This window comes from Etheostoma cragini, chromosome 20 (assembly GCF_013103735.1).
Source record: "Etheostoma cragini isolate CJK2018 chromosome 20, CSU_Ecrag_1.0, whole genome shotgun sequence".
NCBI classification, from domain to species: Eukaryota; Metazoa; Chordata; class Actinopteri; order Perciformes; family Percidae; genus Etheostoma; species Etheostoma cragini.
This window is the reverse complement of record NC_048426.1, coordinates 11977692-12005256: the sequence shown is the minus strand read 5'-3', so window position 1 is coordinate 12005256 and position 27565 is coordinate 11977692. Positions and strand designations below refer to the sequence as shown.

Below are 27565 nucleotides of genomic sequence, written 5' to 3'. Positions count from 1 at the left end.
TTAATTGGTCGCTGACAGAGGACATAATCGGTGTTTTCTTCAATTATGAACTATACATTTTTAACAACGCATGAGTTGGGGAATGCAGCCAGCGCGGAAACACGATGACATCCAGCTACTTGTGGCCCGGACTCAGTCACATGGTGTTTGGCTGGTCAGTCGTGAAAGCCACATCAGTAGTGATTTAGACAGACGCAACAAGGCATCTGCTGCTCTCTGTCAGTGTGGGACCACGGTTTCACACCGGGGATTCCCATCTCAGCATGCCTCACAAGAGCAAAAAAGAAAAGGTAACGTGGATGTTTGATGCAAATGTACTTTAACACATGTGAGCATAGTATAACCTAATTGTGTTTAATTAAGTTTTGATCCTTAACTCTTTAGGAAACTAAATCTGGAAGATCTAAAAAATCGGAAAGTAAAAATGGGCCTGCAGACGACCAAGATGTAAGTATTTTAGAACTTTTCACTGTCCAAAGAGGACTTACATTGGCTACTTCATAAAAACGGGCAATACATTAAAGAAATGCATTGCTAGCATGTAAATAAAAAATGTACTAAGTCAGTTATTTTAAAGATACCACATGATACTATAGTAAATATCATGACGCAAGGTCAGTGTAAACTAAATGAGTCTTTTAATATGGAGGTTATGATTGGTTTTAGGATACAAGCTTTTACACACACATTAAACACCCTTTGTGCATTGATAATAAACAGATATTTTACTTAGCTATAGGTTTAGCAGTTGCTTTTGCAAAGGCTTTCTCTGACTTCTTGACAAGTCACCAGAAACTCACTATTTCTTTTGATTTATTATCAAGTTATCAATTAAGTTTTCTGACATTTTGTCTTCATGAAATGAAGGCAAAGTTGCTCATGTGATATCCCAGCATGATCCTATGATGTAATTTTCCCTGAAAACACTTGCATTCAATCCTCCCCAACATGATTTGTTTGGGGCTCTGAGTATTACACCAGCCGTTGTAGCAGCTATTTTTGTCCTTATCGTTTCTGGCGTGCGTCAGTGATGTTGAGTACAGTGCTTTGAGATTGGAAGAGACCTGATTGATTGACTGCTGGACCTGCTGTTTGTTCCCATTGACAGCTTTATCAGCTCCATCTGTGCTCAATTATTCTGTCCACTGAGGTCCATCACAAACTCTGTCAACAGATGCAATACACCAACGACTGTGATCAGGTTGCTTTGCTGGATCTGATTCGGAAAGGAATTTGACTCTTAAGCACAACATCCTCACCCCTTTCTCCTCTTCTCTCCTCTCACCCCTCTCTCTCTCCTCTCCTCTCCTCTCCACTCCACTCTTCTCCTCTCCAGTCCTCCTTTGAACTCCACAGTGACACTTGACTACAGTGATTCCTGTGCCATTTCCTTTGGGTGCAGAAACTACCTCACCCTACCTTGCTCCAGTAACGGGAGCTCTTCCCTGCGACTCTTGTTTCTGCAGGGTTCCAATAAGAAATTGCCTCCTGCAACTCAGTTGATGAGGGTGAAGCAGCCAGGGTCACACTCGGCCGCTAAGAGGGAGAAGAGGTTCAGCACTTCCTTTTTCCCTCTCAATGCTAACAGAGAGCTACAGCAACTACTTACACTGGCAGGTATTTCTCCTTCCCATTACAGTATCTCTATAAGAAGCTATCACTATTGTCTTCGAATCCAACTTAACTAAATGTTCCTCCTCTGTTATAACTCATATACATAAGCTGTTACTCTACTCCTGGAAAATGCTAGAAAACCTTTATCTATGATTGTATGTTTGGCTCATATGGATGAAGGGAATCAGATTAACAATTCATAGCTTTGGTGGATCCACATAACCGTCTTTTTAACCTTGAGGTCTTTGCTCACTACATAATTTATAGCTAATCAGACTGTCCATCACCTTCATCTGGAATGCAAATGATGTGCATTCAGCTGCATCTCCAGGCGTACCTGGAGGAAACAGATATTACCCCTGGAGGGCTCGCTCATGTAAGATAAGTCTGACTCAGACTGAATTGACAGTTGTGAAATCTGGGTCATCCAATAATAACTCGAAATGTAAGCCCAAATCTAACATGAACACTCTGTGTTATGATGAATCATGCACACAATAAAGGAGCTGAGGGGATAACATTTCACTGGAATTGTAGCTTGTACGATTACATATGATAAATAAAAGTAATTGATTGATTGAATTGTAAATTCTGACATGTCGTGGAGCATCACGAGCCCTGCGTACACTTCAATGCTGCCCGTTAGCGAAAGCTTTTTTTGCAATATAGGCTGATCAAGCAGCAGTAAGAATAACGGTGACGGGTCAGTTTGGTTCGGCAAACTAACCACGGTAACTCTAACCAGCAAGATCCCACTGTTAGTGTTTAATGTGAATTTACCGCGTGGATTAACTTTATTAGTAATCGCACCGATGCCAATCCTGAGACGAGACAGTGAGGTTGAGGTTTGAACATTTGCATCAATCTTTCATGGCTTCTTTGTTTACACACAGCATTACAGACAGGATCTGGCCTTAGTGGTTTCCTGTAAACTATACCCAGCTAATGCTTTGTTCTCAAACCTGAATGAGCTGGGTGACATTTTGGATAAACAATAGAGATGGACAGGCCACAGGATTAGCAAATCGAGGGATTTACGGCCACAATTGACAATGTGGGAAAATTGATTAAAAAATAAAAAAATTAGCTTGGTGTTTTAGTTAAAGGAGTTTTGAGAAGAAGTTGAGGGGGGAAGAGTAAAAATATGAGAATAAGAAAATAATCTGCCTGACCCTTCAGTCGACCGTAGTGACCTGAAGAAACATGCATGAACAGGCAGGGCTCTACAGTAGAGGCCAGATGCACCTGGAGCTATATCAATTCCAAATTTTGCTGTGCAAATAATTTTCTCAGAAATAATTGCAATTAAGAATACTAATGTCTTTTAGTCAAATTAAAATTTACGTTATTTGTTTTTTTTCTTAAACAAATTTAAGTTTGGAAAGAAGTCCGGGTACATCTTTTGGTTATATCACTGTTAAGGTATCCAGATAATGTAGTAACACAGGTACACAGCCTATGAAGTAAACAATTATTATCATACAACAATTATTCTAACTGTATCCCCCTTGTCTATTTTGTTGCTATAAACATGTATAGGGACAGGTGCCAACAACTAGCATAGCTTTATCTCAGCAGTCCAACCAATAACTAGCCTACTTATAAAGTTACAATTTGGCACATCTAAACAAAATCAACAATTACCCTCATCAGTAATATCCCTTAAGACCTTTGGAAATGTTAGCTAGTAGTTGCGGTTTTACAAAAAAAAAGCGAATACATAAAGGAATGAATAATCAGAGTTATTACAGGCCTGAATCGGGATCATTGCTTGCTCAGTTCAGCCTACTATGGCTGAGTGACAGTTGTACTGTTGTAGTATGCATGTAGGATGTCTCAGTGTCTTTCTAATGTTTCTTTATAGTTAGACGAGCAGACAGTGTACATTTGAACTATTTTGACGAATCGCCTAATCCGTTAAAGTCATCTTTTAATGCAAAAAAATGCTATAATATTACACAGTTCAAGCTTCTCCAAGTGAAGATGTTCTGCTTATCTCTGTTAAATATCATTAACAATTGAAAATCTTCGGGTTTTGGACTTCTGGTTGGTTTTCAATTTCTGACATTTTATAGACCAAATGATTAATTAATAAATCAGCAGATTAATCAATAGTAAAACAACAATCTTTAGTTTTAGCTCTAGAGTAATTTGAATAACAGCTTACCAGAAAGATGTTTAATTCAGACATTTAGCATGGGCCTCCCTGTATGATATTTATTTTTTATTTTTTATGGTTAATTGATTCAAAGCTTTTCCAAAACAGGTTCCAGTCCAGTATTCTTGAAGTGCAAATGTGGATTTTATCAGTCTCGGTAAATTGTCGGACTCCTCTTAGAGAGGGAATGTTAGGCTTCTTATGTGTTTGGAAGGTCCATTTTATGTTATATTTATTTTATATGTTATTATTTAACATATATGTAAAATGTCTGAGTTCTGTTGATTTGAAGACTTGAGTTGTGTTTTGTGTCCGGTTTTATTTTTAGTGTTTGGGCGAGGAGAGAAAATTCATTAATTGGAATCTGCTTTAACCCTTCCTAACAGTACATTTGCTGTCGTAGAAGTTCATGTGGGTTTGTTTGCATGACGCAAATATACAAATGTTCCTTCTGTAGTTCATCAAAATATAACTACATAGAAAACTACTAAAAAACATCATAAAATATTACAACTCATTGACAACTACTTGGAGAGCTCAATCGGGCCACAGACAGAATACAAAAGTACATGATAATGGATCAAATATAGCCTACTTTTTATCTTACTTTTTTGTCTTAGATTGCAACTGTTGGCGGAGCCTTTTTTGTTGGCAAAATGGTATTAGTATGTTGTTCCAAGTGTCAGTAAAACATTTAATGATGGCAGTTACAGACAAATGGCCAAGTCTGTGCTGCCATCTTCTGGGTGAAAATGTGAATTCTGTTGTTTCCTTGGCTGAACTTTTATAGTATGTTGAGAAGTACAGTATGTTGAGCATTTTCACAGCTTTGTAATAGAACATCCAGCCTTTTTACTTGCAGTAATTTTTTGCCATATAAAATAATAATGCAGTCTTTGTTATTCTGTATTAATTTTATGTCAAAAAATCTATTGAAAAGACCAAAACCAAAAATGTGTTAGTCTCCCAACTCTCAATGACTTATCTACTCTGTGTGGCACTCAGCTGCAAGACTGTTTGATCCTAGTGAAGAAATGCATCTCTAAAAACATTTTAATTTTTTTAAAGGGTTAAGTAATTTCCTAAAAGAGTTATCCTACCAGCGGGAAGTAAGTGGCAGCTTTCAGAAAATACCAACGCCTGTTGTCATGGCTGTGGAATGTAATGGCACCCCTTGGAGAGGCTTTGGCCTCTCAGTAAGAGAAGGCCAAGTAAAAACTGCTTAGTGATACACTTCTCTCCTCTCCTCTCCTCTCCTCTCCTCTCCTCTCCTCTCCTCACCTCTCCTCTCCTCTCCTCTCACCACATGGGTTCTGTCTGTCACAAAGTCAAGGATCCACATGCACATTGAGGCTTTGTGACGAACCTTAAGGGAATTATGGTCCGACAATCCTCACGCATATATTACCGTCATATATCTGCGATTACAAAACATATGTGAGTTTGTGCACACGTATAAAGGGCATTCAAAGGTGTTCGAATCTTCACTATTCGGTGTTTAGGAAGTGGTAGGACAATTGTAACATGACATTGTTTGAATCACACCCTGCTCATTGTTAAACTCATAATCAATTAGTTATTAATTGTCTGACATCACTAGTTGTTTGGAAAAAAACAGAAGCTGATGGTATCAGTGGTAGGGGGGGGGGGTCATCAAACTGTGTGCTGACCAACTAGCGCTGGTGTTCCCAATGATATTCAACCTGTCACCTGCTTAGTCTATACTTATAGGTATTTAAAGGTGTGGTGGCCTAGAGGTTATAGAAGCGAGCTTGTGACCGGGAGCTTGCTGGTTCAATCTCCAAGCCAATGAGATAAAATCTCGCCCTCATTACCACCACTGAATGAGGGAATGTTTCCTGTATGATGTAAAAATGCTTTGAGTAGTCGTTAAGACTAGAAAAGTGCTTTATAAATACAGCACATTTACATTTACATCTACATGCATCAAGAAGTCCACCCTCAATACCATGCCTAACAAAACAAGACCAGCCTGAATGAATGACCACCAGCCAGTGGCACTCACCTCTGTAGTGATGAAACGCTTTGAACGACTCAAGGATTACATCTGCTTCACACTTCCCAGCAAAATGGACCCATTACAGTTTGTATCATCCCATCCATACCCAATGTCATTTGGAAAAGAAAGGAAGTTATGTGAGATTACCGCTCATACTTGTATTTAACACAATAGTTCCCTCCAGGCTCATCACAAAGATCAACAACCCGGGATTAAACACCCCACCGTGCATGTGGATCCTTGACTTCCTGACAGGCAGACCCCAGGTGGTGACATATCTTCCACCCTCATCCTCAACACCAAAGCCCTCCAGGGCTGTGTTTCAAGACCTCTACATACACCACTGTGTAGCCACTTTCTGCTCCAACACCATTATCAAGTTTGCTGACAACACAGCTGTGGTGGGCCTGATCAGAGACAACAATGAAAAGGACAATAGTCCAATAATGAATTTCAGCAAGACCAAAGAGTTGATGGACTTTTTGAAGAAGCAGGAAAGGAATTACGCCCCCCTTAATACCAACGAATCCTCACTTGAGAGGACAGCCTCAAATACCCAGGTATGATCTTCACCGAGGGTCTGACCTGGGCACTGCATTCTGACTCTTTGGTAGAAAAAAAAGCAAGGCAGAGACTGTTTCACCTTAGATACCTGAGACAATTCCGGTTATTCCCTCAAATACTGAGGAATTTCTACTCCTGAATCACTACTGGAAACATCACTCACTGGCTTCCACCCTGGGGCCACTAGGATCTTACAGTAAATGAGGGCACTGCCAAATACTGTCCCACACAAGCACAAGGAACTGATCGGTTTTTATTTCACTGGAATGGTACCTCGTACTATTTGTCAAACAACATTCATTGTTTGATTGATGGAAATTGGCTGTGAAAGGACTGTGAAACTGGTGTCGAACCCCACTGTTATGTAAACTCTGGTTGGCATTGTGATGCGAATGTGGTTTCACTTCACATGTCATCTGATGTGTCACATGAAATAAGGGACAACTGTACTTCATTATGTAAAGATGAAATGCAGATTACATGTATTTGTTGCTGTTGGATTTATTTTGGTTAGTCTAAACTTAATTGCCCCATAATGTGATAGTTTGATAGGCTACTATGGTTTCTTTCTTTTAAACAGATGTCACTAGATCAACTTTCAGACAGACTGCAAAACACTGCTCAGAACTGCAGTTTCGTGCATTGTAGTCCAGTGCATTTATTTTTCTGTCTTCTCAGTTTTGTTTCCTGTTTACAGCTAATTTTCTTGTAAGTCACTCAGAATAACATAAAAGAGCAAATACTGCTGTTGCCCTAACTATTGTGTGAGTCATACAAACCTCTCACAAAAAAATAATATGTAAAAAATGAAAATGGTTGATTTAAGCTTCAATCTGTTCTAGTACATTATTTAATGTCTTTTTTTTTAACTGGGTCTAATGATTTATTTGATTTCATATTATTATTATTATTTTATTCAGGAAAAGAATTGACACATTTATAAGGTCTTTCATCTTGTGAACACAGCTAGCTATGGGATTTTTTTTAATTTTTTTGCTGGAGAGCACTGGAGTTTGAGTCTCCAATCGTCCTCAGCTCTAATGTGTTGTCTTCTTGTCGTCTTCTGACCCTGATTGAATCCAAAGATTTGAGACTCCCTATGACCCTCTCCTCCTTCTGATAAAGAATCAAGTAGAGCTGACAGAGGGGAAACAATGACAGACTTTGAAGATGCAGCCAGGGCTTCTCTCTAAACACACTCAGAGTAAATTATTCCCCGCTGCTTATCCAAAGTCAGATTATGCTGAAAATCCTGCTAATGGTTAAACTGCAAAGGATTTAAATCAATCTGATCTAAAATCTGTAGCAGGGCCTGCCTTGCAGAGCTTCACCAGAGACCAGTCAGTGGGGAGGAGGAGCCGGACCAAAAATTCCACTGCATGACCCGCCCCCTTTGCATCCTCTCAGCCAATCACCACCCCTCTCTCCCAGCATCCTTTACCTTCATTGCTCCAGAGCAGAGTGACCTCAGCCAATCAGCTGGCTCATTCACTGCTTACATCACTAACTAGCCAGTTCCCTCCAGCAGCCGAGAGCTTCATTTTCTGATCTGCTTTTGTGCTAAAATGGAGGCTGGCCTCTCGCCCTGAGTGGATCGCCTTCCTGGTTTAGGTTTAGATGTTGACATGCAATAAATCTGGAGACAGGATGGTTGTGGATGCACCTAATTCCAATGGGCCTTTTCAGCCGGTGGCTCTTATGCACTTCAGAGGTACGTAAGGACATATTATCCTCCCTGTATTGTCCTAGGAAATTAAGGAGAGAGAGAGAGAGAGAGAGAGCGCTGTGTGTTGCTGTGCTCCGGTTCCCCTCCACTGGTTATTGCTTGGTTAGTCAGCATTCAGACGTTTGAGGTAAGACCACGGTTTTGTGCTTTAGAAAGCAGCTCTATTGTATTTAAAAGGACATTGAGGAATGTTTTTTTTTTTGTAAGGCTTGTGTGCATTACTGTGAGACACGGGTGCTACATTAATATCTGGTTTTACTAGCTAGCTGCTCTCTCTGCCCATCCCCCCGCCAAGCCAGTGATGTCAAAGGAAGTGAGGTCATAGCACAGGGAAGGGTCTTCTCATGTGTTTAAATGTAATAGTGTTTCCGTATTTATGTGTGCAATGATTAATTGTAGCCCTTCAGAAGAAGCTAAAGGAGAGTCCTGCATCGTGTTTCACCTTCACCTCCTTAGCTGCTCTAGCCAGCACAGCATTTTTGTCACACTCCAATTCATCTGGGCACACATTGGTCATAGTGTGTAGACTGTCCGTTAGACAGCCACTGCTCTGCAGCAGTCAGCCCCCTACTCTATTTCCCCACCCTTTTCCCTTGTAAGCGACATTTCCAGCCTTAGGCACCTTTTTGAGACATTTTTTGTCCATACAAGACACAAGAAACTCAAATGTGAAAGTGTCTCTTGAGTATATCTGTCAACAAAGCACCGCTGTCAATATGACCCAGTAATGTTTTAGAATTACAACATTGAGTTAGGCCTCTTAATACGTGGACAATGTACTGAAAAAGCCCAGCCTGTTACTACTGTACTCTGGTGCAGCCCAGCGTAAGATGAAGCCTCAGGCAATTATTGATTACACTCTATTGAGCCATAGAGGCCACTGCCTTGAATGACAACACAGTGTTGGGAACAATCAGACTCTCTGCCTCTTTCCTCTCTTTGTGTGTGTGTGTGTGTGTGTGTCTCTACCATTCTGACCTTGTTTAGACCAATGGATTGTTTTCAGATTTTTCCAGATTCAGTTGAAACTGATTGTAGTGAATACCTGGCATCTCAATGTGGCTCCGCTGAATGTTTGAGTGACCCATGAGTTTTCACTTTCCTTCTAAAATTGGATTCTGTATGTAGGAAAGTGAACTATTATATACCTCAAACATGTTTTATATGTTCATTTGAACATGCACATGGATAGGACAGGAACACGTCAGGGTAAGATTTACTAACCAGCGTCAATGTTTGTTTAGGCTGGTTTAGACGTGTTTGGGATATTTTAATGAGCCTCACACACGCTACAAAAATGATCGGGCCGCTTATGACTGTTGTTGAGAATGCATTTGCATCCATGGCCACCTCTCGAATCAGACTCCACATCCCAACATTTTCTCAGTATGTTTGGTGTGCATTCATTCATGCATTTGACCCATTTTCATGTTATCAGAAGTTTGTGTGAACAGGGCTTGAGAATCTCTTTTGCTCCCGTTCTGTTACTTTGAGATACTAACAAGCACTGTAGAGCACCTTTTTTTTCCATTGTCAAGGGAGCCTCCAAATTGCAGCCACGAATGTGTCTCAAGAGTGGCAATTTGATAGAAGTTTTCCCGAACACATTTGAGATAATTCGTGAACCATACTTTACAATATGAAAATCCTGGATGCATCCTTAGGTGCTGCTTACAATGCCATCAAAGTTACTTTAATGTGGCCGGGTTAGCTCGGTTGCTAGAGCGGGCGCACACATATAGAAGTTTACTCCTCAACGCCGTTGCTGCATGTCATTCCCCCCCCCCCCCCCCCCCCCCCCCCCCCCCCCCCCCCCTCCCCCTCTCCCCTTTCATGTCTTCATCTGTTCTGTGAAAATAAAGGCCTAAAATCCCCCCCAAAAATCTTTTATAAAAAGGTACATTAATTTGGCCAGCCTAGTAGCTCACATGTCTTCAAACTGTGAACATGTTGTCACATACACTATACACACTGTCCCTGTACATAGCTGTAAAAAGCAAGCAGTCAATTTTACATTGATCATAACACACTGTCGATAAAGCAGATTGCCAAACCAGTCCCAACTCCAGACTCGACCAGCAGCCGTTCATTTGACCCACTTACAGAGATAGACTGTGACTCCATTTATTTATTATCTTTGTTTTAAACGGGGGGGGGGCGCATTAAGATGAATCTCTCTCTGTTCTCTACAAGACACGGTACTTGTGTGTGTGCATGTGCATGCTTGTTCCCCTCCTAAGGCTTTTATTAGCTCCATTAATAGATGTCACATTGTGGTTAACGTCAATTTTGGGATCCCAACACTGGGTCTTTATCTGTTACACAACAACTCACTGGATATTGTCGGAGTGCACAGAAACTTTATAACACAAGCAGACAGACTTATGTAATGGGAGCAACGCTAGTCTGACACAGTCAGGGGGAGCAAGGCAGCACATTCCAGTCCAGCTTCATGTCCCAGCGCAACTAGCACAATCGACAAAATGTGTTACAACACAAACCTTATGCCAAGGAGAGCAAAGGTTCACTGACAGAGTCAAGTATTGAAAATAAACACTCACAAATCAAAATAATGCTAATGTTATGCTTCTTATTTCTATTGCTGTTACAGTTGTTTCCACCAGTCCTCTGGGTTGAAACTGGTGAACCTTAATTGACCTAACAGGACTCATTCTGAAACGTGTCCACTTTGGAGTGAATAATATTAACGATTAATCTCTTGGATGAACCTCTCATATGTTTTCAATCCGACGTTCTGGCACTCGTGTTTTTCCCTGTGTTGGCTGTCAAATCTTCATGAAAGTGGCCGTTAATGGCATCTCACTCTCTTAACCTCTCTCCCCTGGACTTCCCAACCTCTCACTATCATCAAGAGGTATTGGCCTGCGTGCGTGCATGCTTGCGTGTGTGTTCTCCGTTATGTCTGAATAGGATATCTCTCCTCTTACCTAGAATCTGCCTATTTGCAAGAATGTCAAGCACGTGTTTGTGTGTGTGCCCTTCTCTGGCCTTTGTCACTCTTTGTGTGCATTCCGTGAAATTAGGCCATAAATGAATAGGTTTAACATGTCTGCATCACGTTTTTTCGGCAGTGCTTTCCTTATTACACACCTGCGTGAATGGCTTGGCAGAAGGTTTCAATAACGGCAGTTAATTGGATCATTACTTTCCACTTAATTAAAACAAGATACATGTCAGGAACAGAACACAAAGAGACAAAATAATAGTTTGTTTTAAATACATTTCTGCATGAATATAGCATGTTTGCAGTGCTCTGTTTACCGTTCTAAATTGGTTATTATTTATGTTTTTTCCTTATTTGAGTAAGGTGCCAACCTAATTTTCTTATCTCTGTAATTGGAAGTGTTCTGCCAACAGGTTTTTGTTCAGTCACGGAAGATGAGTGTGAGTTGTATATTTTTGACGTATATACTATGTACATATCTAATCAAATTCAGGTCCCCCATGGCGCCAACATCTTCATTTATGTGCAGACAGCTTCTAGCCCTCAGTGTCAGGCTACTGTTAATGCCACCCCCTGGATACTGATCAGTGTTGGGGAAGAGAAAAGTGCATCTTTTGCTGCGTTGTATGATTGATTGAAGTTTAACACCATATACAGTGGATAGACTGTTCTTCATGTTAGGATTATATGATTTACTCACTGCACTACCTTACGTCCTTATTGCATGAAGAGTAGTAGAATTGCATCTCAGAGAATACCTGTTTTATAGGAGGCCCTCACGGTTGCAGAAATCGAGAAGAAGTTAATGTAAAGCTACTGAAAGCGTGTGTGTAGGCTTTGACTCTTCATCTTCTCTCAGATACAGAACATAGTTTACCAGCATGGACACTAATGAAAGCATACGTGTGAGTTGGGCTGGGCGATATAGAGAAAATCAAATATCACGATATTCTTGACCAAATACCGTGATGTCATATTGCGACGATACAGTATGGTCAACTATTGGTGCAAAATGTTATTTAAAATCAATGTAAGCTTTATTAGTACCACAAGGGGAAATTACAATGTTTCACTCTGTTCAACACAGGCCTGAGCTACACACACATGCTCAGTACCTGTACATGCATTAAATGGAGAGACGTGAGAGTGACGGGGCTGCCCATGGAAAGGTGCCCCAAGCAGTTGGGGGGTTTGGTGCCTTTCTCAAGAGCACCTTGGCAGTGCCCAGGAGGTTTACTGGCACCTCTCCAGCTTCCAGACCACCACCGGTTCCCAACCTAACTGCCTACGGACTGAGCTACTGTCACCCCCACATTACACAATGAGATTTTTGATATATATTCTTCAGAAATTATTTAATAACTTTAGTGGGTAAAGTTAAATAATAGAACAGACTGGTAAGTTCAGAAAATGACATCACTTTACTGTAATGCAACCTGCAAACCAGGTAAAGACAACACAATTACCATATTACAATATATCCAAAATCAAAGACGATATCTAGTCTAATATCGCAATATCAATACAACATTGATACGTATTGCCCAGCCTTACACGTGTCATGTATTTTTTCGCGGGGGTGTCAATGAAACGACTCATTTATGTGGCATCCTGTTGTGTTCTTAAACCCTCCCCAACAAAGCACAAGTAGACTTTATAAATCACAATTATTTTTTTATCGGCTCGTTTTATTGATTCCAACGTCTCCGAACTTACTTGAAGGCAGCTTTATTTCACAGGAGAGAGAGAGAGAGAGAGAGAGAGAGAGAAAGGAAAGGGACAAGCGAGACATAGAGAGGGCTTTTTTGTTGCATGAAGACTTCAGTTACTACACAAACTCCCGGGCAGTTCAGTGCTTGTGTTTTCGTTTTTTTTAACCCTCTAAAGTGTTTTAAAACTTTATTCTGGCAGAGATAAAGGCAGTGGTGTTTCCTGTTTACTCACACCGCCTCAAACCATAGCTCAAAACACACTGACAAGTCTGATTGTCGATTACGTGATTGGCCACCGCAGCATGACGTGGGGTTGTTTCTCCAAAAGTTAGGTCGGTCTCAATTTTTCGCTACAGGACAGCTGCGTTTGTTTGAGGTCCCCCCCCCCCCCCCCCCCCCCCCCCCCCCCCCCCCCCCCGCCGCCGCGGCCTAAACGCACTACTGCTTTTTGCCAGACCATTGGACGGCCGACGCAGGCAGTCTGAACAAGGCCTCACTGTATCTGCGTTGCACGAAGCTGCTGTCAATCAAATTAACTCCCACCTACGTTTAGTGAAGAAGGATGTTGACATTATTTTTTTTACATGGCTATTATACAGAGTCAAATTTAAGTCAATCAGGGAAGAAACTTGAGATAACAAACATGTTTTTATCTTTAATTTTAACAACATTGTTTTCTCCCAATTATGGACCCTAATAAACACCACCACCAGAAAGAAATAATCCGGCTTCCACAGTTTGCATTCCTACTTTTTTGATTTCAAAAGAGTAATTGAGTGTAAATCTGTTTATTTGTATTGGCCCTTTTGGCAGTACCTTTACAGTTTAATAAATACACCTTTTAACCTTCTTGGAAAGAGTAAGATGTGAAGATTGATTCCACTCTCATACGTTTAAATGTAAGGCTGCAGCCAGTTAGCTTAGCCTTAAGGCAGCTAGCCAGACTCAGTCCTGTGACGAGACAAAGAACACCAAGGTATTATTTGTATGCTTTATAACTGTTGAAGGGCAGATAGTTACCTTTGGACAGAGCCAGGGTAGCTGTTTCCTTCCATTTCCATGTCTTTATGCTAACTGAGCTGATCAGAGCTTCATATTTGAGGACAGATGAGTAAGGTCGATCTTCTCATTCAACTCTTGCCCTATTAGCATATTTTCCAAAATGCTCAACTTTTCATTTCTTTAAACTGTGTATAACATCATATAAATTAACTTTAAAAAATAACCGTGTATTTTAGATCCAGGTGTTGATTTTTTGTGCCATACTAGCGAATAATTTGGGTGGCTGACAAACATGTGTTGATGTTCTTCCAATGTGACTATCAACGATAAAAAAACAAACACAGGAGAGAATAGAAAAACAATCTCCATCAGAGTTGTGTCACCTAACTACATAATTATGGCGTCAGTGTTTTGTTACCGCACCACATGAGCAGGTAGGAATTAAGACTAACTGAAATGGATGTTTTCCTCTTGTGTTATGTATTAACACATTATGTGTTGGCTCTGGCAGAATTGTTTGTGTGCGAGTCTGTACCCATGAGTGCTTGGGTGGAAATAACGTGAAAAGAGGAAGTCCTCAAACCACCATGGACAAATATGACATAAATAGCTAGGTTTTCCTTGTACGAAAATATCTATTGTTATTTTTGACTGTTTTATTATGTTTGTCAAAGGGCTAGACTCTGACCATTCACCTAGTTCCCAAATCATCCTCCATGCCCTCTCCATCATCTATTTTCCTCCACTCTGCCACCTTTCTCTCAATGCACTTTAGTCTTCGTGACTCATTAGTCACTCTCTTCTGCCTCGTATATCTTTCTTCTATTGAATTGTTTTTTTAAATTGTCATCCTTGACAGTGAAAACTGCCCCCCCCTTTTCTTTCTCTTTGAACATGCTTTTATTCTCTAAATTCTTGACGGCCTTATCTTATCACCGCTGTATAGCATAGCTACGGCTTCAACTCTTTTGATCGCCCCTGGACTCTTTCTCTTCTTTTCTTCCCTTTTACAAAACTCACGTACCCCCCTTTGTCTCCTCAGATGTGGCCCCCGCAGAGCAGGAGAAGCTCTTCATCCAGAAGCTTCGCCAGTGCTGCGTTCTTTTTGACTTCCTGTCCGACCCGCTGAGCGACCTGAAATGGAAGGAAGTGAAGCGCGCGGCGCTGAGCGAAATGGTGGAGTACATCACCCACAACAGGAATGTCATCACAGAGCCCATCTACCCAGAGGTGGTGCACATGGTCAGTAAAATTGGAGGGGGTAAAGTTTGCAGTTAAAGCTGAAGAGGAGGACGTAACCTAAGCTGAGAATAGGGGCAGCTGCGGGCCGAGATACGTAACAGGATCACAGCTTGGTGTCCTAGCTGATGTTTGTGATCAGGTTTTGTTGGAGGGGTTTTGCTTAGGGCAGAAGGGCTATTCAGTCCCCAAATTATTTATTTATGAATGAAGTGGGAGAGGGAACATACATAGTGTTTTCTTTCATGAAGACTTAAGGTAAGTTACGTACAAGCTGTAAGGATCTGCAGAGTTTCCTTTTGGGGATTAATAAAGTATTTCTGATTCTGAAGAGTTCTTGTTTACCAATGTTACATTTTATTACTTAACTGGATTTTTCATATAGTCGTCATCATCAGGGCAAAACTAAATGTGTACAATACTTTGGTTTATGACTATAAGCCTGCAAAACTCTTAACATTCCCACCAGCCTTAGCTGTACTGTAAGTGCTAGCATGCAAATATGCTAAACTAGGATGTAGGGCTTAGTAAAATAATCAATTTTCCAATTTAAACCGATCTATGTTCAAATGATCTGATATTGATTCATAAAATCTAGAACTCAATCTTTTAATAAATGCCACGTTGCCATGGATGTGTAAGAAAAAAGGACTTTAAACATACCTTTAAGTCTGTAACCGGGTGCATTCTAACACAAATAACAGCTGAAGTTCTCAGGGAATCTCTTTTTATATCCTATCAAAATTGGTATTGTGACAGACATTTCCCTTACCTAATTGCTATGCAATGGAAATGTAATTGAATCGTGACTGTCGGCATCTGAATCATTTCAGGAAATCATTGGTGAACTGTAGCCCATGGTATTGTGTGCTAAACATTAGCATGTTAGCATAGTCCTTGAGAGCTGCATATAGGGTAGAGCATATGATGTTAGCATTTAGCTCAAAGCACAGCTGTACACAGAGGCAAGTTTATTTATATAGCATATTTAAGAACCAAGGCAATTAAAAGTGCTTTACATAAAAACAGAGTCATTTAAAGAGAATAAAAAATAAGAACAAACTGCAGTGTAAGAGATGAACAATTACTTGTTTTAATTAATCATGGAGCAGAAAACAGAAAAGTCCTCAGACCCTAGACCTGTTCCCGACCACCTGAGAGGTCTAGATGGTTCATACTGTAGCAGATGATCAGTAATCAGTACACATTAGCAAATGTGCTTTGGCCCAAAACTAGACAGTGCTTAATAAACCAGAGATAGAATTTTGAAATTGATTTTTTGAGAGACACAAATACAGTGTAAAGTCCTCAGGGCAGGAGTGGGGGAATTCAAAGCCAAAATTCAAAGCAAGATAGGTGGCTTACGATCCCATATATTACTCACCAAAATGTGTTTCTGAAAACATTTTAAGCAAGAAATAGGCCATGCGGTTGCTGAAACTGTCTTCATTTTAGATCGACAAAGGTCTGTTTAAAAGATTTTCATCAGATTTTGAGAGACTCTCGTCCCGCTAATCCTGCTCCTCGTTTTCGGGTTTGCGTCCCACCAATCAGATTGGTCATGTGAGTCCGACTGACGACAGAGCATGTCAGGTTGGCCAAAATGAAGGTCAACGGCCCCTCCAGACCACTCCGGATGGAGGACGGCACGGAACACACTGAACAGACCCGAGTCATGGACCTCGCCAGACTGTCTGACGGGCGATTATATGTCCCGGCCCTTTGTGAGCAGCCAAGCATACTATATTCAACCTTTAAAGTCAGCAATGCAGTTTGGCTTACGCTTTTAACATCTGTCATTCACACATAAATTGCAATGTCTAGTATAAGTTAATCTTTCCCAGAAAAACCTTTCTTCTGTTACAGGGGATTGTGACTCCTTTTCAGCAGAAGCAATAGGGATTTGTTTGAAATTATCGATTTACAATTAAACTTCAGCAGCACAGTCCAAGCAAACTAAAATGATAACCGGCATTCTGCTCACCATCTCATCACAGCCTTTAGTGTGGAGGGATACAGAAATGACGCTATAAACATGGAAAGGTACGAGTATCTTACTCAACTACAGACTATGTTTTCATTAACAAAGCCAACAGCAGAACTGCAACAATCATGGTTATGACATTCCCATTTACAGTTTTCCTTGTGGAGTTAATGAACAGTCATCTTCACAGCCTGGACTGCGGCTCAGTCCAGATAATCTGTCTACCTTTTAGCCTGTAGCCTGTCTCGTCAAACAAGGTTCCCAGTGTTTTAGTAGGCCACCTGCACTGTCCCATGATCTGCCTGGTGGAGAACAGCAGCCCACAGGGGAGTCAGTTGACACTGAGAGACCAGAAACACAACACACTTGGATTATTGTGGGCCAAACTCTTTGAGGCCCGTTGCAAGGACAAAGTTTAACATCAACCTAAAAAGAAGAAATAACTTTTGAATAAATAAATAATAAATCAGCCCATAAAAATGGGACATTTCATGGATGGTTACACAAACAGCTAAAATTTAGTTTAATGTATTATAAACTCTAAGGACAGTTACCCTTTGTTTTTAAAAAATCATTACTGATTTGTTTGTTTTTGGAGCAGTAACAAATCAAGACTTAAATCGTGGCTCTTAATCATTTAACACTAATTAAATGAGTTGTACCCCTGGTATGATCCCAGCATTTATGATAGACCTTCAAGCAATTAAACTGATTTAAATCCATGCACGGTCATGAGTTTATGAAAATAAGTTGCAGCAGTTGTCACCTACTCAACACTTAATCACTACATTGTGCCGTGAAATGCCTGGTGTTTTAAAAACGATGCGGTGGTTTCACTGTTGGTTTAATGTGTCATGACGGGAAACACTTAATCAAGAGTGGGAAACTTCTTACAGGAAGTCCAGGTCTCGCTCTGTTATTTTTTACTTTGTGAAACTCTCATGTAACCTATTTTGGGTAGAGATTTTGGCATTGGTGTGGTTGAAACATAAACTATGACTTTGGTTTATCAAAACATCCAAAGGAAGTGAACTTGATAGCATAGTGCCCAGTGAATTTAACAATTAACACTAACATTTTGACTTTTCTTCCTCCAGTTTGCAGTAAATATGTTCAGAACATTGCCTCCATCGTCCAACCCCACCGGAGCGGAGTTTGATCCAGAGGAAGACGAGCCAACACTTGAAGCTGCATGGCCACACCTCCAGGTTGACATTTAAATCGTTTAATCATCTGCAAAACAGTGAGAGGTTTATAAACTGTTATTTTCCAAAAACCTAGAAGCCCAGCATGGCTTTAGTTTCTAAAGTTTACAAAATAGCATGTCTGGATTGTTTGTTTGATGTTTGAGCATTTGTGAACTGCCTCAACATTGAACAGAACTGAACCTAGTTGTTATATACTATACATTAGGGCTGGGCAATATATTGATACTATATGGATATTGTGATATAAGGCTAGGTATCGTCTCCAATTTTGAACGTTAGGATATGACACTATATCTTTTTGTCTTTTACTGGTTTTAAAGGCTGCATTACATTAAGTAATGGACTTTTCTGAACTTACCAGACTGTTCTAGCTGCTCTATTATTTAACTTTTCCACACTTAGACATTATGTCCACATTACAGATGATTATAGATCTAAAATCTAAGTCTGAAGATATTTTGTTAAAGCACCAATTGACAAACCTAGAATATCAATGAGATGTATGGTCAAGAATACCGTGATATTTGATTTTCTCCATATCGTCCAGCACTACTGTACATTATGCACACTTTAATCCCATCATGCTTAAGTTCCCTCTCTGCATTCATTCCTTTTTATTGTTTTCTTTTTTCTGTTGCAGCTCGTCTATGAATTTTTCCTTAGGTTTTTAGAATCGCCCGACTTTCAACCTAACATAGCAAAGAAATACATCGACCAGAAATTTGTTATGCAGGTAAGAAAGTCTTTTTGCCACATTCTTCCGACTGTATAGAAGGAAAAACAACGATTACAAAACACAATTTGCACTAGGACTGCCATGGTAATATCCCTTCTCTTGCATCATAGCTCCTAGACCTATTTGACAGTGAGGATCCCAGAGAGAGAGACTTCCTCAAAACTACCCTCCACAGGATCTATGGAAAGTTCCTGGGGCTGAGAGCGTACATCAGAAAACAGATCAATAACATTTTCTATAGGTCTGTGCAGGTCTCCCACTGCTCTAAAACATGTGTACCAACATGGATTGTCAACATATGAAACATTCATTATGTTAGTTGATACAGTCTTTGTATTCTTGTTTGTTCTTACAGGTTTATCTATGAGACAGAGCACCATAATGGTATAGCTGAACTACTGGAAATACTTGGAAGGTATGGCCCTTAGTTAAAGTCACACGCTCTAATGTCTTTGTGGCTTTCATACAAGCTTTACACTACATTCAATGCTTCTTCTGGCATAATTGTGCTGAATGTTTTCAGGTGTGATTGTACTTTTGAATTTCTTTCACAGCATAATCAATGGATTTGCCTTACCACTTAAAGAAGAGCACAAGATTTTTCTGTTGAAGGTTTTATTGCCTCTGCACAAAGTCAAATCACTCAGTGTCTACCATCCACAGGTGAGTGTGTCAAACACAAAATGAGGCATGAGAAGTATTAGAATTAGTTTATTGTCATGCTGTATTATTATTATTATTATTTTTTTTTTAATGTATTTACATATTCTTGTCCAAACCTGCTTTGAGTACACGCCTCATGTATTCACGAGAGCAGCAGGCCATTCTGCAGGTTTTGTCAAAAAATTGTGTTGCATGTCCCGGCCAGTCTGTCCCTTAGGTATCAAGGTAACACTTTGACAGTTAAATACATTGTTTGCCTATGTGTTTTGCAGCTGGCCTACTGCGTGGTGCAGTTTTTGGAAAAGGACAGCACTCTAACTGAGCCGGTATGTCAAATTAAAACAAGGTTGACTCGTTTTCGTCTATTTGCATTATGCTGCTTGCTGAAACTCAAACTTCTTTGATATTGAAATTGATTTGAGTTGGTGTCGGTGCCCTTTTTGGTTTCATAAACTGCTGTCAGCTTATTCTCCCTGATTGGTTATTCAACACTATCATTACTTTTGTCATCATTCAAACAGGTGGTAATGGCTCTACTAAAGTACTGGCCGAAGACTCACAGTCCCAAGGAAGTGATGTTCCTCAACGAGCTGGAGGAGATCCTGGACGTCATTGAGCCCTCTGAGTTTGTTAAAGTGCAGGAACCTCTTTTCAGACAGCTGGCCAAGTGTGTGTCCAGCCCACACTTTCAGGTAACCAATGGATGATTACAATCTTACCTGCATAAAGTGGGATTTATGGTTTTGCATTAAATCCACGGCATATAGGTTGGTATGTGGAGATACTGACCCTACGCCGGACCCTTGTTGCAGCCCGACGTGCACCTCTCGAAACATTAAAAGTACTAAATGTTGCCATAGACGGTTAAAGAAGGGGACCAACAGATCCTGTTGCTCTGGACAGATTCCAGTGAAGGAAAATAGAAGCACTTTTCCACTGATGGCTAGGCGTTATTGCGCAGCCTCCAGCTGAGCTGGACGACGTAGTTTTGACGTGGGCAATGTGTATGAAAGTTGTAAGTCTTCTGGTAGCTGTGCCAAGAGAAATCTCAATCATTCCCAATAAGACGGAGAGCATAGGTATATGTAAAGAGATAACATAGACACAGGCTAATTACTGCTAACTAACATGCTAGTTAACGTTAGTAATTAAACCTAAACAGCTGATGTAAGTCAAAACTGTCTCCGAGCTTCTCCTGGCAATACGGTGATTTGATGAACTGACGTAATCATTAGCCTATTTTTCTAAAAAGCCATAACGTGAGTTACAAGGTAATGGAGCCTTTTATGCATTGTTGTTTCTTTAGAAATAAACAATGCACAAATAGAGTCTTGAAGCGCTTCAAATGAAAAGTTATTCCCTGTCAAAGTGACTCCAAAATGAATGGCAGTGAATGGGATGCTAATTGCTTTGTAGCATTAAAATGGCACCAAGGGAGCTATGCTAAGAGAGGAGAGGCTTTCCCCCTTGGTTGCATTTCCCCCTACTCATGTCCTTTTTTCTTTCTTTCTCCATAAATAACATGAAATCAAGGAGAGGGTTAAGATTTCCTGCTACAAATTTCCCACTGGGGTCAGAAAACACAGGGGAGACACTGTATATCTCTCTTTGCCTCTAGAATCTACTCGCTCTGAAACAAATCACCATCACTCTCTCACTCGCTCCACGACACACACATGCCGGTCCTGCTTTTCTTTTAAAGTGATCGACGCACACAGGCTACAGCGAAGGTTCTGCATAAAGCCTCCGTAGAACCATAAATCACACTTAACTCAGGGAATAAGTTATTCATGTGGAGCGGTGGTGGCTGTCAGTGTTTGCCTAACTGAGGTTTCAATGTAGGTGGCAGAGAGAGCTCTGTACTACTGGAACAACGAATACATCATGAGTCTGATCAGCGACAACGCAGCAAAGATCCTGCCGATTATGTTTCCTGCCCTCTACCGCAACTCTAAGACCCACTGGAACAAGTAAGATACTTTGAATGTTACGCAGGCTGTGCTAATGTCCTTAAAAACTCTGTAATTCACACTGCATGTAACACCAGTCCGACACATTAGCTCACATAGTGCTATCTCTCAAGTGTGTGTGTAGACTTTTGAGCTTGGTCACAGAATGTTACTGAATGAAACACTACCCTAGGAGTATCTATCATAAATGATTTTTAAAAGGCGTTGTCATAACCTTTTTAATGCCCTTTTTATTGTATATATTTCTGTAGATCACCTTTTAATACATAACTTATTATAAGTTAGTTTTGTGCTTTCAGTGCACATTAAAAAAACTTTGAATTACTTTAATATCTCTAATATCTGAGATAATGACTATAAACCAAACAATGACACAATTAGCTGATGAATAGAAAGTAATCTGTAACAGTTTTTTAAATAATCGATAACGTAATTATTTTAAGCAAAAATGCCTAAAACAACCCTACAGGTAACTTTTCACTTACATTTTTATATCATTCTAACCTCAATATCTTTAAGGTTTTACTTTTAAATAAAATATGTTAAAACCTTCCAACCAAAGCTTTTTTCTTATGTCAGTAATTTTCAGTGCCATAATGTGTGCTTGTGTGTGTTTGTGTTCCCAGGACCATCCACGGCCTCATCTACAACGCTCTGAAGCTTTTCATGGAGATGAATCAGAAGCTCTTTGATGATTGCACACAGCAGTTCAGGGCCGAGAAAAACAAGTAGGCCCCATAGACTCTTCTCCCACTCAGTTAATCTTTTTTTAACAATGATGTCTGAGTGACACATAATTATCAGCCTCAACACTGCAACTAAATGGGGGTTGGGTTTCACATCTCATCAGTGGAGTGGAACAGAATCATGATGTGAGGTGTGGTGCTTTGTTCAACAGAGAGAAGGCAAAGTCTAAAGAACGTGAAGAGGCTTGGATCAAGATCGAGAACCTGGCCAAGTCAAATCCACAGGTGAGCAGTGTGTGCCACCGTCTAACCTCACCTGTTTTTCACCTTACTACCACCGTATGTGTGTGAGTGTGTGGGTGTAGCATTGATCTTTACGAGTAAGTGTTTTGTGTTTTCTGTAAGTCATTTTTGTTGTAGAATTGTAGTTCCCTTTCCATCTTATCCCGTTAAGGACTCCATGTTTTCATACTATGACTTGGTAGTTACTATTTTTTAAATTGCAATGCTGGTAAAGACAGACGGAGCTTGATGAGTGGGTATCTGAGTGCTCTGAGAATGTGTGCTTAGATGTGGTGAATGCTCTAAAGGCTCTCTAAAGAAGTATTTGACTCATTTAAAGATTAACTATATGCAGACATTTCTGTCCACTCCCCCAAAACTGGATTTAAGCTTTCCACTGAAGTACAATACAGCTTCAGTGTTGGACAGTTAGGGACTAGTTAGACATTTAGGGGACTATCCTTATTCCTTTTCCTGCCGAGAGTTAGATAAAAACAGCTACCTTGGCTCTGTCCAAAGGTAACAAAATCCTATTAAATCCTAATTCTTTGCCGGGTGCAGTAACTTCCAGGAGTCTTGTTGCCACCGTGAGGTTACCCGGCAACCATTGGAGGCTCCAGGAAGTCACTGTACCCTGCCAAGAAATAATCCAGCACACAAACCCGCTGTGAAACAACAATTGTTGTTTTTAAACTTTGGATTTTGTACGGATTAAACACACAAGATATAATTGATATGTTTTAATTAGTGAGATTTACAGGGGTTGTTATACAGATGTTGTCATTGTTGGACAGAGCCATGGCAGCTGTTTTCAGTCTTTGTGCTAAGCTAACTATCTGCTTGCTTAGGTCACATACTGTAATTACAGTTCAGCCATGAGAGTGGTATCAATCCTCTCTTCTAACTCTAGGCAGATGAGCACATTTCCCAAGATGTTGACACATTAATTTTAAATGTGCAAATAAATAAATGTTTCAATCCAAACAGACCAGTGCAACAATGCCAGGGTGCTATAAAAGATTTAGTTTGGACTTTCATTTATTTTTGTGTCCCCAGCAGCGGATGATCGCTTAACATCTTTTGACACAGGTGCTTTTGCATAGTCAACACTTGCTGTGAATCCCAAAAAATCAGTAGTACAAGTCCTCAACTAAAGGACACAAAATGGCTAACAGCAATAGATCAGAGCTGCTTTTTTTTTTCAGTTCGGAGCCTCTTGATTCATTCCTCTTGCATGCGACTGAAAGTCTCTTCTCCATCCTTTTTGTGTTTTTTTGTTTTGTTTCTCTTTCTTTTCAACATAGTTCTTTATGTATGTTGATTCCTCTGACCTCAATAGTCCTGTAGCAATGGAGACGGATGTCCCTTTGATAGAAGATGTTCTGAGGTTAAAAAAGACAGTTGAGGAAGGCGCGACTCAGGTAAACCTGACTTTCTCTCTGTCTCTATGCATCTTTCCTGTTATTATCACTCTATAAATGAAAAGGCTTGTATGTTCCCCAAGCTTGCAAAGTCTTCTAATTGAAGCTACTCGCACTGTATCATTTATCACTGTATACTTACTGTATAAATTATAGTTGTTGTTTGTGTTTTGTTGTTAATTTAGTTTTTTTTTTTTTTTAAATCCAACTACTTTTTATAAAAAAACAACGCAAAAACAAATCTGGCCATGGACTAAACACTGGAATCAAGAACTTTACTTTTTGTGTGCCTGCCTCCCCTTGCATGCTGTCTAAGTAGTAGGAGACCCAACGTGTTCAATATTAACTTAATAAGTATTTCTGAAAAAAAAATGAAATATACATTTAAAGTGTGTGTCATGAAATAATAATTGATTAGACATAAGAAAAGTTTCTTTGTGTAAAGTGCCATTATAAAATAAAAAGAGCGTTTTGGAAAAAATAAATTCTAGATTAGAACCAAAAAAAAAGTCTTAGTAATAAAAGTTTAGTAAAATGTGAATACATTTTAATAATTTGAAATGTATTTGGTTCAGATATACTATTTTACACACTTGTAATAGTTATCTCATAATGTCTTATTTAATTCATTGAAGACTTTGGGGCTCCATAAATGTCTGATGTTGTGTATTGAATTTAAGGTTCTAATAATGTTAGGCAGGTATGGCTGGTTCAGTTCAATATGTTTGAACATAAGATTTTCACGTATGTAACTGAACTGTGCCCACGCTGTCGTGCTTCTTTAAGATATGGTCAGAGCAGGGACAGCTTGACATGCTGACAGGAGATGCCGATTAGAAACATTCTTATTGATTGTAACTTTCTCCTCTTGTCTCGGCTCAATCTGACAGTTGCAGCAAGACCAGCGGAAAGAGCGGCCTATGGTGCGACGCAAATCTGAGTTGCCTCAGGATATCTACACCACAAAAGCCTTGGAGTCCCACCGCAGAGCTGAAAACATGTTGACCACCCATGATGGACTCTAGGTCCCACCACCTGCCGGCTCTTTGTTCAACTGCCCCTTTTACCCTCGACAGCCATGGACATCGTCTTCGCCCAGGCGCCAGAGTTACACTGACGACCCCGTCGGGCTCTCCAGCCCTCCTCCCAGCACCAGTTTTCCCAGAATCCTCCGTTCTCCTTCATTCCTGCTGCCCCAGTGCAGAAGCCCCGTTTCCTCCTCAGATTTCTGCTTTCTCAGGTTTTTTGTTTTTTTTCTTTATTTGGAGAGGCGTGGGATTGTGTTTGTTTGTCTGTTAGCCTTTGCCACATTCATTGTGTTCTCTGATTATTTCCCCCGTCGGTTCCTCTTACCTTGCTTTCTCCTTCCATCCCCCTGTGCGCTCACTGTAAATGTGGAACCTGGGAGCATGGATGCCACAACGCTGGCTTCTTCATTCCTTCTTGCAAACACAATGGATTGGACATGGAAACATAGGAACTGACTGACTCACTGTCTAAGGATCGTCACTCGTTCTCTGCTTGGTTTTCTTTTCTGTCAAGGGAACAAAATCAGAACCTGTTGGTCAGATGAACGACATGACTTTCCTGTCATCTGTTATATGTTTTCTTAATTGTTTTGCTCAATCTAATGGACATCTTGTAAGTGCCAAGACTGTTGTGTTTGTTTCATGTTTTGATCTGTGACTTTAACAGGGACACCTGCCTTTGTTTTGGGTCACTGGTGTTTTGAAAGTTTTTTTGTTTCTTAGTTTAGCACACCAGACCAAACTGAAGCTCGTCCTTCAGCCTTGCAATGTCCAGGAAAGGTGGCGAGGAAAGAGTCAGTTGTCCTGTGGACATCTGACACTTTCCATCTTATTGTTTTGTGCCATATGCCGCTCTTTTATATGCTTGCTTCCTTATGTTCATTGGCAATATTTGAAAACCAGACCATAGTGTTGACTAGACCGTTCAAGCAATGGTACTTACTGTTTTTGAGTTTTGTTGATGATAAGGAAACTGAATGAAAGCTGTTTGTATTTGCTACCTAAGCGGCAGTAGCTAAATCCGGGGCTTGGATGTAACAAGGAGAGCCCATGTAACGGTTGCATAATCAAAAGAGGGGAGCGCGGCTGTGGGGTGTTTAGGGTGAGTGGTGGGTTTTATATATATATACTGTAAAATGAATAGGGATGATTATCTTTGTAAAGGAAACCTAATTGGAGATTAGTTTTTTTGTTGAATTCGAGAGGAAGCAAAGATTTGTACTGTTGCAACACCTAAAAACTCACTGATGGTTTTTAGCAGCCGTTACTGTTAGGACCTTTTGCTCATTGTGTTTCTTTTTATTAAATTGTATTGTATGCTATAAAGATTTTAATTTCCTCTACTTAAAAATAGAAATTAATTTATTAAAAATAAGTGCTGATAACCTCAGTAGCTATTAACATACTGACATCAAATGATTAATACACAAATTAGTTGATGTGAGCTACCAAAAAAAAAGACTTCTTTAACGTTTGAAAGTGTGGCATGTTTGTGTTGCTACCATTCCTAATTTCAGGTGTCTGGTTTGCAGGCAGCTGTTTAAGGTTGGAAAATATCTTCCAGTTAGTACCATTGTTTAAACCAAGGAGGTCTGCTAGATTGCTTCATATTTGATGTGTTGTATTTCTTTGTCTTCTCTGGAGGTAAAGTAGCGTGGATGTCAGGTTTCAAACTTTTTTTTTTCTTTTTTTTTTTTCTTCTTCTTCTGGCCATTCAGGATGCCCAACGCTGAAACAGACTGGTATCAAATGGCCACAAAAATGCCAGATGCTGAAAATAAACTGACATTGTGACTTGGCTTGTTAACTGTATTAATACTGTATTTGCTTGAATGCAAAAAGATGTAAATTAAAACTACCATGTTAAACATGTACCTTTTACCCTGGAGGAATGCCATTCACCAAACTGATTTTTGTTGTCAAGTTCATTGCATTTATGAAACAGTCCTGCTTGCTGGGAGAGATGTTTTATGGATTTTATGAGTTTGAGTCAAGAGATGTTTGAGGTTTATTTTAGCGCTGAAAAAACAAGAGGTGATTTAAAAAATGATTTGGTGGCTTGTTCTCTTTCTGCAGGATCTTTGCAGATCTTTTAATTTTAACATATTATTTCCAAAACATAACTTAAAGTGTCCTTTTGTATGTGACCTGTACTATATGATTCATTTAATATTGTATATATGATTTACCTTGTCTCATGTAGTGTTATATATCTAGATTAATTTTGTACAAATTGTTCCTCTGTACAGAATAAAACATCAATAGCAAGTGAAAGAAGTCAATCTGGCACATACCGTCTTATTTCTCCTGTTCTTGGATGTACTTTAAGTGACACAAAGATTTAGAAAATGTTATTTTTGTTATTAAAATCTGCAAAGTTTCCTCCCTCCTATATAACTGACAAATGTTTATACTCGTTGTGTGCTCCTATCACTGTCTTTAGTGGTGTACAACTATGTAGGATTAATAAAGAGATTATTTGAATATATATATATATTTTCAACCATGCATCCATTTTGGCTTTACTTGAATGAAAGGGCAGGGCACATCTCAAATAACTATTCTGAAACACTTGTATGCTACAGTA

At 39.9% G+C, this 27565-nt stretch overlaps 1 protein-coding gene across 5 annotated transcripts; it reads left to right on the top strand.

Annotated features, from left to right (window-relative positions):
* The first annotated feature begins 384 nt into the window (after positions 1-384).
* Positions 385-27481, top strand: ppp2r5ca (protein phosphatase 2, regulatory subunit B', gamma a). Of its 5 annotated transcripts, none has more exons than XM_034858220.1 (15): positions 385-447; positions 1467-1617; positions 14804-15003; positions 18082-18192; positions 18833-18925; positions 19039-19169; positions 19284-19343; positions 19483-19591; positions 19864-19917; positions 20113-20283; positions 21434-21561; positions 22188-22289; positions 22460-22532; positions 23869-23950; positions 24841-27481. In XM_034858220.1, exons 2-14 carry the CDS (start codon positions 1503-1505, stop codon positions 23932-23934), a joined length of 1413 nt encoding a protein of 470 aa, XP_034714111.1. In that variant the 5' UTR covers positions 385-447; positions 1467-1502; the 3' UTR covers positions 23935-23950; positions 24841-27481. The 5 variants fall into 5 exon arrangements, with proteins under 5 accessions (XP_034714111.1, XP_034714108.1, XP_034714109.1 ...); XM_034858217.1 differs by having other exon boundaries at positions 23834-23950; XM_034858218.1 differs by lacking the exon at positions 23869-23950.
* Positions 27482-27565: the final 84 nt, after the last annotated feature.

Excerpts from the sequence above, each read along its gene's own strand:
- ppp2r5ca (XM_034858217.1), top strand. The coding sequence starts at position 1,503 with ATGAGGGTGAAGCAGCCAGGGTCACACTCGGCCGCTAAGAGGGAGAAG. Across the intron at positions 19,918-20,112 it reads ACAGCACTCTAACTGAGCCG|GTGGTAATGGCTCTACTAAA; the intron begins GTATGTCAAATT and ends TCATTCAAACAG. Across the intron at positions 22,533-23,833 it reads TGGCCAAGTCAAATCCACAG|TTCTTTATGTATGTTGATTC; the intron begins GTGAGCAGTGTG and ends TTTTCAACATAG.